Source organism: Centruroides sculpturatus, unplaced genomic scaffold (assembly GCF_000671375.1).
Source record: "Centruroides sculpturatus isolate CEXI.00-Female unplaced genomic scaffold, Cexi_2.0 scaffold1704, whole genome shotgun sequence".
Lineage (NCBI taxonomy): Eukaryota > Metazoa > Arthropoda > Arachnida > Scorpiones > Buthidae > Centruroides > Centruroides sculpturatus.
In genome coordinates, this window is record NW_019385926.1 from 111,279 (window position 1) to 123,588 (window position 12,310).

The 12,310-nt window shown below is 31.0% G+C and overlaps 1 protein-coding gene across 2 annotated transcripts in view; it reads right to left on the reverse strand.

Annotated features, from left to right (window-relative positions):
• Nucleotides 1-9,822, reverse strand: part of LOC111612617 (sn1-specific diacylglycerol lipase beta-like) — a 17,776-nt gene extending 7,954 nt beyond the window's left edge. Inside the window, exons 1-3 of one of the 2 annotated variants that reach the window (XM_023353852.1) lie at nt 9,274-9,353; nt 5,364-5,424; nt 3,637-4,282 (exon numbers count right to left, since the gene is read on the reverse strand). In XM_023353852.1, the coding sequence (XP_023209620.1) occupies nt 3,637-4,278 (642 nt within the window). In that variant the 5' untranslated portion in view covers nt 4,279-4,282; nt 5,364-5,424; nt 9,274-9,353. Of the gene's footprint in view, nt 1-3,636; nt 4,283-5,363; nt 5,425-9,273 lie in introns of both variants that reach the window. The other variant, XM_023353851.1, reaches the window with a different exon arrangement.
• Between the last annotated feature and the right edge of the window lie 2,488 nt (nt 9,823-12,310).

A 12,310-nucleotide genomic window follows, 5' to 3' on the forward strand; every position in this document is an offset into this window, starting at 1 on the left:
CTCTATATATATATATATATATATATATATATATATTTTTTTTTTTTTTATAGTTCATCCGATTGCATAGATACGCCGATCATAACTTGAGGTAATAGTAGTTCAATATTCAAGTCAACCACAATTACACGAGTATTCCTTAATAGGTTTTTTTTCCAAAGTTTTAGCAATCGGTATTATATATTTCTCTATCTTTAAAAACAAGATTCTATGGTACTGTACACGATTCCTCTCTATATACATACAAAAGAAATTTAAAGATTAAATTAAAATAAGGTTTCACACCGGAAATCAATTTTAAATGCTATGTCTTATCATATTAAAATAGCTTCATTTTTGTCCACAGATAACTGATACTAAACATGGCGGAATCTAAAAAGAAATGTAGACAGTAAAGTGTTATTTGAAATTTGGCTTCATTCCATCATTGTCGGACAAACGAGTGCCTATGTGCCTTTTAAGCAACAAAGTTTTGAACAATGACGCTATGAAACCATCCAAGCTAGAGGATCATCTGAGAAGGTGTCACCCTGATAAAACAGGCAAAGATTTGCAATACTTTCAAATACTTAAAAAAACTTCACAAGAGACCCACGATGGATAGTATGTTCGCTTCGACGTCACAAACAAACGATGATGGTTTGCGGGCGTCTTACAATATCTTGCTACTTATAGCAAAATCTGGAAAACCGCATACTATCAGGGAACAATTAATTTTGCCAGCCATACGATATAATCAAAAACATTCCTTTGAGCAACAACACAGTTCAAAGACATATTGATAAAATGAGTTATGATATTGAAAGCTTCTTGTGTAATTATCTGCAAACGACCCATTTCTCTATACAGCTGGACGAGTCAACTTTACCTGGTAATGGAGCATTATTATTGGCGTATGTTCGTTGACCAAAGATTTAAATGTTTTTCTTTGTGTTCTTAGTGTTGACTGTTTTATCGGGCGCAAAACTCAACACTCCACAGTCCCGATCAGGGACCACGGGTTCCAGAGGGATTTGGTCTAAATAGGGTCGACCAAATGATCGGTACACAAAAGAATCATGGAACACAAGTATGATATCAATAAGAAAAGGCACACCACCGCCTTGTCCACCTACTGAGGTGCAAGTTGACCTACAAAACACCAGGCTTATAAAAAAATCATTCCAGACTGACCACATTAGGGCCCTAGAGACCCTGGAGATATACAAAGCTAACTGGACGGGAAAGTGTATTAATTTCAAGGACAGTAACTCTATATCATATGCTTGGCGATATACATGTAAGGAGCAATACCAACCATAGCCATTAATCAACGCTTGTTATTCCCGTTGAGGTGGTTCCACATTAATATGAAAATATCAGGAGTGTCGGTCTATTTTTTGTACATATTAATTTATAATGTTATCAAATCCATGTTCTTAATTTCAAACTTGTTAAATAGTTTGAATTTCAAAACGTTTGAACCTTAGGCGTCCATAATTGGAACTGAATTGATCCAAGAACTAAGGCAGATCTCGAATAAGATCGAAAACGTTTGTTCGTTTTATGTATTACATATTACCGGATGTAAAGGTTTAACAGTGGTGTAATTACATTATGTATTATACAAAATGGATTTACATTTATTATGAAAGAATTAGGAGAATATTGTATAACCACATCTTCCTTTTTTACTGTGGATATAGTGGATATAAAGGATGATGCAAAAAGAATTAATATACAGTAATACTATGTGGATGATATTGTAATATGAAAAAATGGTGATATACTCTCATTTTGTGGAGGCCTTCTGTGATACAAGCTTAGGTTTGACCCTGTAACAACAACAACAAGGCTTAAAAATTTCAGTACATTTTTGGACCTTTTAATTCAGAAAAAAACTACATAGTGCATCAGTGTATAGGAAATGCATATTTAAACCTATTTATATTCCCTATGATTCAGTGATTCCAATATCCTATATATGATCTTTTAGTGACTTTCAAGATCTCATACATAAAACAATAAAAGTTGTATCTGAGTTAATTGATCGAGAAAAAGAATTTGACCTGATATAAGCGTTACCTTCTTTCTTTGGCATCAGAAAAAGGAAATTAGATAATTAAAAATGCATTTTAAACATTGAAAAGAAGGTTGAGCATATGGAAGATCTTGAAACAATTCCAGTCCATTTTGTTAATAGAACATAAAAATTTCTGGAAGATTGAAAGAAGAACAAGGAAAAAATTAGTGTTCAAAATGAAGAGGATTGTTTTTGATTTTCTGGGGAAAGAGAGCGATAATATTAATGAATAAGTATATCTTCTTTAGGTGTTTATCAAGTACTTTTGACCTTATAAATGAAAACATTTTTTATTAAGTTTATTATGATTGTTTTTCTCTGCTACTCGTCATACTTAACACCTTAAAGAAAAATGTCACAGGACAGATGAAGAGAGGCTTTTTCCAAGAGTAAAATGAAGTTTATTAATGTCTTGTATAAATAAAAATATATTTATGGTGCAGTTTTTCTCTCTTTAAAAAAAAAATTTTTTTAAATAAAACTTTAAAGGTTAAAAATGAAATAAATAACCATTGTTTTTTCCATAACCGTATTTAGTCAGAGATTAATCAGAGAATCTTAGTATTGCCTTTGTCTCTGATTAAATGCAGTTATGGAAAAAACAATAGTTATTTATTTCATTTTTAACCTTTAAAGTTTTAATATTTAAAAAGTTTATTAACTTAAAGTAAACAAAAATAAACTAAGATATTTAATAACTGAATTAAAAAACAACAATACCGAGTCAAAGTAATCATTTCTGAACCATTCTAGAACAAAAACCAAATACAGTTTTTAAAAGATGGACATGATCTCTCAGTGGATGAAGATCCAAACCAATAAAAGTTTGCTCAGCAGCAATATTTTATATAACATCATCAACTCAAAACCTGAATTAATTGATTAAAGCCAAATGGTCTGCTGAATTATTAGGCTATTTTTAGGCTACATTAATAATTACTTATCAGTTAATTTGACTAGAAGTATGCAGATATGCCACCATCTCATATTAATTTTAGTAATTATAATAAATTAATTTTTAATTTAGAAATTTCTGGAAGAAAAGAATCAGCCCAGAGTGGGATTGAGTCCCATTCCAGCCTGATAATTTTCAGCAGATCATTTGGCATTAAACAATAGTTTATATCAATAATTTTTTCATTCATTACACTATTTAATAAATTTAATTCTAAATGAATTAGTTTCCTTTGTGTTAAAGACAATTTCTTCTTGTTTATTCTATTTAAGAGATTCTAAATTCTGAAGAATAAGTTGAATTGAACTCTAACTGTTCCAATTCTAACAAACAAATCCTTCAAACTAGATTACAATAATTATGAAATTAATGAATTATGTGAAGGTTTCTTAACTCAATTTCCATCATTGTTTCAATTAGTAAACTATAGAACTGAAATGATGAACTAAAGGATTAAAAAATAGTATTGTCTCTTTTTCATTCCAAGAAAAAATTAATTATATAAATAAATAAAATAAAATTTTAAAAGTTTATGTGAATTTAAACAAATTCTAAAACACCACTGAAGAAATAATATGCAAGGATTTTTGTTTATTAATGAAACTGACATTTTACTCACCTTTGGTTGATCGCATTCAGTTAAACAACTCAAAATATTTCTTTTCATGTCTTCCATTGTTGGTACACTCAATCTTGACACCAAGTCATCACCAACAACTACTGAAAAAATAAAATCTTCAGAATGCTTTACTCCATCAGCATTTAATAAGCCACCAGGAGGAGAATATGCAAAACACTTTAACGTTGGATATTTAGATCGAAGTAACAATGCTAAAACTGAAGCTGTTCCAGCACCTAAACTATGGCCAGTAATAACGAGTGAATAACTCTGATTAACAGAAAGCACTTCATTTAACAAATTAGTTTCTTCAAGTTTGTCTTTTACATAATTTGCTGCTAACAACATTCCCCTGTGACAGAATATCCCATTAGATCTATCATTATCAGATAAGACTTCACACTCTGCAGTCAGATCAGTCAGTACGTCAGAGAGAGAAAGCGTGCCACGAATTGAAACAACTATGGAACAGGTCTGATGGTCAATGGCTACATAAAATGGAACTTCGTATACTTTATTCTGAAATGACACATATACCAAATTTTCTTCAGTTAAACCTGTTACTCTTTTTAAAGCTGCTGTATTGCATTCACAACAATTATCATCTATAATATAAGTTGGTTTCTTTCGGCAACATGACATACACCTAAAAATATTAAAAATATTTTTTCAGAAATGAAAATTTATAAATATTAAAGTAATTAGTTAATTATTAATTATCTAAATTAAAAGTTATGATGAAAAAATTTATCTTTATCATCATCATCATCATCATCATTGCATTTTAAAAGAAGGATATCAATAATTTAGAGTAACTATTCAAATGACATATGTTGTACATTTTAAAATCAGTACCGATTCAATATTGATAGCAATATAAAATCAATTAGTTTTATGAGATGACAAATCCTGTTTTGTGTATAAAAATTAATTGAAGAAATTACATTAACTAAATTTATAAATGAACAGAATTTTTATTTTGATTACAATTGTGAAACAAATTCAGCATTTTAAGATGGCTGATGTCATGAAATAAAAATGTTTCTAACATTTAGACACCTTCGTTTTTTGATAGTAGTTTGATTTTCTTTTATCCACTACATAAAATGAAGTATTCTTTTTTTATTTGATACTTGGTCAGAATCAAAACAAAGCCAAAACAGTTCTTTGAATTCTTTATAAATATGTTAAATTTTTCCAAACATTAATAAAAATCACAAAGACTAGCTAGACTTCATTTTAATGCTGAAGTTGGGATAAGAGTAAAGTGCATTCTATAAAAAATAACCAATGACAGTTTGTTTGTTTACAGCATTGGTCTTAAATGATTTTGCTACTAATTTTTATGACAAAGATATCATAGGAATTATCATGTAAATTTTAGAATGACAGTAAGTAGTGAGATGGCACCTAACGCCTCCCTCTACGGCCAAATTTATTAGTAAGTTGTAATTATTATTGTCAAATTATAGCCCGAGGATATATGGCAGTAAGTATTAATAAAATTAAGTCATAGAAATGAAAAGAAGGAATAAAATAAAATCAATAATATGAAAACTGAACAAATGTTCTACTTTAATCATTATAAAATAATCTTTAAACATATGAATCATTTAATAAAATTTATAAATGAAATTAATAACTTAAAAAAAATCAATCATATAAATGTTATTTGGAAAGAAAGAAAGTAAATAAAAAAAAATCAAATAAATAAACCATAACATTACTTTTAATCCAATTTCTGAATCATAACTTGGATTTATAATCAATCATTCAGAGATCCAAAGCCTAAAATCAATACAAATAAGAATATGAAGAAAAGTTCTGTAATTTACTGCAAATAACCTACAAATTATTTAAGTTTTAAAGTGTACTCAAAATATAGAAGGTAAAATTTATGCACTACCACATCATCTGTCAATTTTAAATTGAAATTACAACTTCATCCATCCTTCTTTAAATTTAGTAAGTATTTAAAAATCAATAAATATCTTTTGCTTGTCATACATCTTCATTGCAACTTTTCTGGAAATCACCACACATGTATATGCATGCCTCACCTTTAGCTGTCTTCTGTTTTCTATATCTCAAACCATATTTAAATCATTATTATTATACATTCCTACTTAAACTACCTGAAAGCTAATAACTTTTTTCTATCTCCTTTCCACTAATTCCATTCTTTCTATATAACAACTCTCAGAAAACTATTTAGAAGCTGACTAGCAATTTTAGTATCAGTTTCAGCATATATAGGCAGTGAATAAGACCTAAGCAATCAACTTGTCAAACCTTTGTTGTTAAATATTGTAGAATAAACAACTTTCTTAGTAAAGCCAGTAAAGGCATTAACAATAATTAATTATTCTAAAATAGATAAAGTAGTCATTCTTGCCAAAGGCCATATTGATACAGTGAAGTGCCTGGATTCCAGGTAGTTCTTCAAACACCAAATATACACCATTAATAAAACTGATAATGTACAAATTTGGCACTTGATGCCAAATTTGTACATTATCAGTTTTAATGCCATAAAATTTATTCTGCCTGAAGACAATATATGTGAATCATTGAAAGTACTTGCATGTCTATTCTTGTCTGAATTAAATTAATACTGAAAGACACTGTGTTTATTAATTACACCATTTATTATTTTTTCACAATAATTTTATTATTATTATTATTATTGTTGTTTTAAATTCATAGTCTTCCCAATAAAAATGAACACAGGTGAATCGAATGTCATAATTTAAAAGAAGAGTTGTCTTCTGATTGATTGTTGATGTTATGTCATTTGATGTTGATGTTACATGTAGTATTTATTTCTTGACTTCAAAAAGAGAATTCCATTCTAGAAGGAAGGTGTTGCTATTTTTGAAATTTATGGCCTTATTTTTCTTACATGCCTTATATCTCTAGCTTTTCCAGGTGTATTGAGACAGAATTGAGTTCTAGTTGCAAGTAGTAGTCAGTCAGTCTGTGTGTGCTTGGATTAAAAAGGAGCATTACATGACTGCATTAGTCAGCCACAGAACACCAAATCCAATCACATACAGATGGAAGCCTGACCACTACATGCAACTAAAATGCAATAATCTCTTGTACACATGGAAAAGCTAGACACACAAGGCATGTACAAAAAAAAAGTCTTAAATTTCAAAGATAGCAACACCCTTTCTCTAGAATGGAGATCTCTATTTTAAGTCCAAAAATAAATACTGCATGCAACATCAACAACCAATCAGATGACAATTCTTTATTTAAATTATGACAATTGATTTGGCTGCATTCTTTTTTGAACATATTTAACCTGATGATAATAGCAGATGTTATCAAAACATTTGTTTATCATTATATATTTTTCATTTTTGCTAGAGTTTTTGGCTTTTTTTTTTCTTCAATATTTTTTATCATCTGGTTTCTGCATTGTTTATATACTAAAAAATGAACTTTTCAAATCATTCTTGATGAGTAGTTAGTCACATAAAAAAATATTCTTTTCAGTCAACCCTTTAAAATTTTTCTTATTTTCAAGATTTTACATAATATATCAAGTAAATTATTAAATCAGTTAATGAATTTCCCACATAATTGTTATGATTCTTATTTGAAAATTATCTGAAATTCTTAGTAAAAGTACAATAAGTATCTAATTTTTTTCACTGAACCCCAGTTGAGTTCCATTGACCACTTTCAAAATTCCATTGACCCTTATTCAGAATCCCTGGTTTTATCTGTTTTCATTAGAGAGGTTGCGGCCAACGTTTTCAATGCAAAAACATGTACATCAGACGTTCAGTGCCGCCTTCCTATAAGCCTAGAACTTTGACAATGGCGTTTGGAATGTCGAGCGTGATTCCACCGATGTTCCAAATGCCATTGTCAAACGTCTGGGCTTACAGGAAGGCGGCACTAAACATCCAACGTACATGTTTTCGCGTTGAAAACATTGGCCGAAACCTCTATTTATCCACAGTAGCATTTAGGTCCACATATACTTGGAAAATGGAGTTTTACTGTAAATTTTATTATTTTATTCTTCATTAAATAAGAACATAAATAATACACTTTTATTAAAATATATTTATGTATGAAAGTTTCAAAATATCTTCATAGTCATATAATTTCTTAACAGACCTTATGTATCCTTACTGTTAATATTCTAACTTTAGATTCAGCTTCTTACTTTCCTCAATTCCAATAATGCTTTATAAAATAGAACAATGTGTCAAAATATCTCAATTAAACAAGTTTAGACTTCTTGAGGAAAGTTTGAAGTCTGATCTGAATAGTAAAAAAAAAAACTTTTTTCCCATAATGCTAAACTAATTAATAAATGTATGTATTATATAAGAAAAAATACTACCATAATTAACTGTGTATAGTCTGCAAGTGCAATTTCTTCATTGATGAAAAGTTTAGTTTTGCATTGCTATTATTGTATTAGTTGAAACTTTTAACCCAAATACCCTTTGGTCTTTTAGATTAAAGTGCATTGTCATGTATTTACTTTCTTGGCTCATCAGCATGAAACAATGCAATTTATAAAGATATTTAATAATTAAAACAAAGTATTCTTAAACTTAGGAAAGAAGTTAAGCAATTTATTTTAAAATGAAAATACAGAATTATAAAATATATCCAGTTAATAAGAGATGTTTGTGAATAGTGCTTCATTACAAAATTTAATCAGTCTGCAACTTATGAGACTTAAAATTTTTTCAGTCTAAACAACGCACTTGCTGTTGAAAGGTACAACAATTAATTGTAATACTGTAATAAGCAATAAATACATCTAAATTGCAATTATTCTTATGTTTATTCATGCTTAACTCAAACTCAGATTCATGCCATTAGTACTCCAAAATTGAAAATAAAATTAACTTTCTGTGAAGCTTTAACTTCATTTTAATCTCAAATTTATTTAAAGTGAATTAATAATAAACTAAGTAAATGAAAATTAGCAATAAAAATAGAATTATTTCACACAAATATTTCAATACTCCTTCAGTATGCTTTATGATTCTTTTGAATGTGGTTGACTTTCTTATGTTTTCATAAATCTTTATATTAATAATATGTAAGTAAATCATACTTTTATAAGAACTTTCTGCATTCGTCATTAGAATAAACTTTCTCCATATTAACAGTTAGGATGATGAGTCTTGTCATGTTAAGGAGTTTCATTCTTCTTAATAAAGATGTAAGGATCAGATACTATTAATCATTTCTAGGCTTAAAATTTAAATAAACATTGGCTCGAAAATATTTATTGAAAGACTGAGAGACATGTAAATATTATATTCCATTCACTAGTAAAAGTGAACAATTCTTTGATACCTTAATCTTTTGCATCCTCCTTAAAACACTCATCACATTCTATCATGTCAAAAAGACTTCTTGATGTAGCCAAAAGTAAACTGATTGTAGAGCCATTTTTTTTATGTGGAAAAATTATCACAGACTGATAGATGGTTATAGGCCATTGCTTATAAAAGTCAAAAGAATTTTTAACACAAAATTTGTAGATTGTCAGCAGGAAATTACAGTACTTATAACATTTATATGTTACTTTTATAATTAATTTTTTAATATTGAGATAGTTATATTTATATCACAACACATATCAATAATTACCTGATTTGTTTCCATAGATGAAATAAACCTGTACAACAATTGACATATACATATAATGGCCAACCATAACTACCATATGCATACTTCATAAAATGACAAGCCATTTCCATTGTCATCCAAAACTGTTGAGCAGGTGGAGTAAACACATCAGGACTAGAAATTATGCTACCTTGAATTGCACCTACAATGATAAATAATAAAAATATCTTATCAGTAGGAATATCATATCTACAGATATATGAGGGGCATTCAAAATGTTCCTGGAAAGTGGCTATTATTCATAAACAGAATGCTATATTTATAATTAGTTGATGTGAGCATGAACTACTTGAAACTTATACGGTATTTGTAACAGTGCTGCACAAAACTTATACATAGTGTTATATCAGTTTGAAATTACCCTTGCATCTATGAATATGGATTTGGTTAGATTCGAAGTGTGCACTAATATTAAATTCTTAAGTTAAAATTGGTTTGGAAAAGCCTATTATTATTAAGGCTATTGTAGTGATATTGGACCTCCTCGCCCTTCCGCTCCTGCAGTTTCGTCGGAATGGATGATTCCAGCCACACGCAATGACAGAAGGCCATAAAACCCGGGGGAGAAAAACACAAGAAAAGGGAGAAGGAGGGTGAGATTTGGGACACGAGAGGGAAAGGGAGTGTGAAATAAAGATTTTTTTTTGTGGAAATATTGGACTGATTAATTGGTGAGACGAACTGATGGGGCAGAATCCGCTGATTAAGAACGGGTTCCCTACATTGGTGTTCCCGACAGGATAGTGAAGTCAGATCGACAAGATTCAATCTGTGAAGAGAGTGATTATGAGCCAGAATAAGAAGAGTGGATCAAAACCAAGCTGAGTGGGTAATTGGGCATGGCACAAAGGTTTGAGGAATATACAAGGTTTACACCAGAGAAGAGGTAAGGAAATTTTGTACTTGTCGGAAACGAAATTCACGGCAGAATGCTAAGAGTAAAGGGAGTTAAAAAAAAGATCTATGGATCGTGATGGAAGAGCTTTGTGGCACAATAGACGACAATCTGAAGGTATTGGAGTTAAGGGAACTTTTTACAAAAAGTGACGATTTTGCTAGTGACCCAGATTTTGTGCTGGAGATTTGGACCTCTACTGTTGCGGAAAGGAAACGGAAGGAGGAACAAGAGAGGCTAGAAAGGGAACACCAGCACGAGTTAGAGCTGGCGCAGATTAACGCTACTGTTCAAAGCAGGGCTAGGACTACCATCTGGATGATGGGCTCACTGGGAGTATTGAGCAATTGATTACGAGCGTGAAAACGTTAACACTGCCAGTCCCAACTAAGTCCGAAAATTGGAACCTATTTTTCGTATCTATAGAGCGAGCGTTCCAATAGAAGAATGTGCTGGAAGAGATGTAAGCGGAGATACTGATCAATATTCTGGGAGAAAAGGCCGCAAACATTTTGATTTATATATCTGGAGACGAGTTAAAGGATTACTCAAGCTTGAAGAAATTAGTGTTACGAGAATACGAACCATCTGCCCAATGCTGCCTGGAAAATTTTCGAAGTGCTAGACGTAGGCCCAACGAGACTCATATGTAATTTATGTTCAGAATAGTGTCATCTTGGGAATACAATTGCGAATTGAGGAGAGTGAAGGACTTGGAAACTGTAAAACAATTAATCATGGCAGACAGATTATTTCAGACATTGGATGCCGACAGAGCTGCCCATATAAGAGAGTGCGACCTATATTTCAAAAGTAAGGGAAAATCATTAACCAAGACATACAACAAGTCGCATGGGTTATGGCATCTTTCAGAGTGCCATGGCACTGGCTGGAAGTACGTTCCCCGCCGCTGAGAGACGGGAGGCAGAAAAACGGGTCCGACCATCACCGGGGGAAATAAGACAGAAGGAGTGCTTTATTTGCAGATCAACGCAACACATTTCTAGGACCTGTCTGCAGAGGATGAGGAGTCTGTCCAGGAATGATGATCGCATTCAATGATCCACAACGGATTGGAGACAGAACGACAGCGCAGTAGTCGCAAACATAAATTCAAAAAGCTTTGGGGGAGGGGTGAGTGGTCGTTCGAAGCCAGTTGCTAGCATCCAACCCCTACAATACATTACGATAAATGTAGGGAGCCCTAATATACTATCACTGCACATCGGGTTGTATATAATACAATAAATCTGACTTACGGAACCTTTAACCGATGTGTGTCACTTTTTCTTTCAAAAATCAAACGTTTTCCTAACCCCTTCTGGGTTCTTCATCAGGATAACAGCTGGATCGAATATCGATNTAAATTTATTGTTTCTATTTTAATTCAAACATTATGTTTTAATTTTTAAACTGTATTCTTTCATTTGAAGTTGCCATTAACCAAAGAAAGTCGGTCAAACCAATCGAAAATGTTCTTAATTTTAACCAGCAATTATTCATTGTAACATTGTCACAATGCTGCACTGCAATTTTTAATCATATTTTTAAAATTTATTTAATTTAAAATATATACTCTTCATCTATTAACTCCTTTCAGGGGAAAGTTTTGAATAACATGACTTTCGATTTGCATCAGAAGTTCGTATATAGTTAATTGGGGCTTCCCATCCCTAAGCTTTCCGTATCTTATCTCAATGTTCATCTATCTAATTCTATTCTCAAGATTAAGGAAGGATATATGGACAACAGTAGAACTTTATAGGTCTACAATTTTTTAACCAGTCAGTTGCACAGTACTACCATTGGAGTAACCAGTTTTAGTTAAACTGTTGCGCAGTACTCCAGTTGGAGTAAGTTTCAATTTTTTTTTGTAATTAACTAGTTGGTGGCGATTTAAGCACTGATTGGCATTTATATACATAGACTAAGTCTGTTTCAACGAATAAGATATTTGTTATCACCCCGTATTTTTAAATTTTCTTACAAAACCCCTCCTTTCCATGTTAAGTCTATGGGAAACTCTTCTTTCGTTCATTGGACAATAAAATTTTTGTTTACAAGCCTGTTGAACTCCAATTGGTATATTATTGCTAAATGACT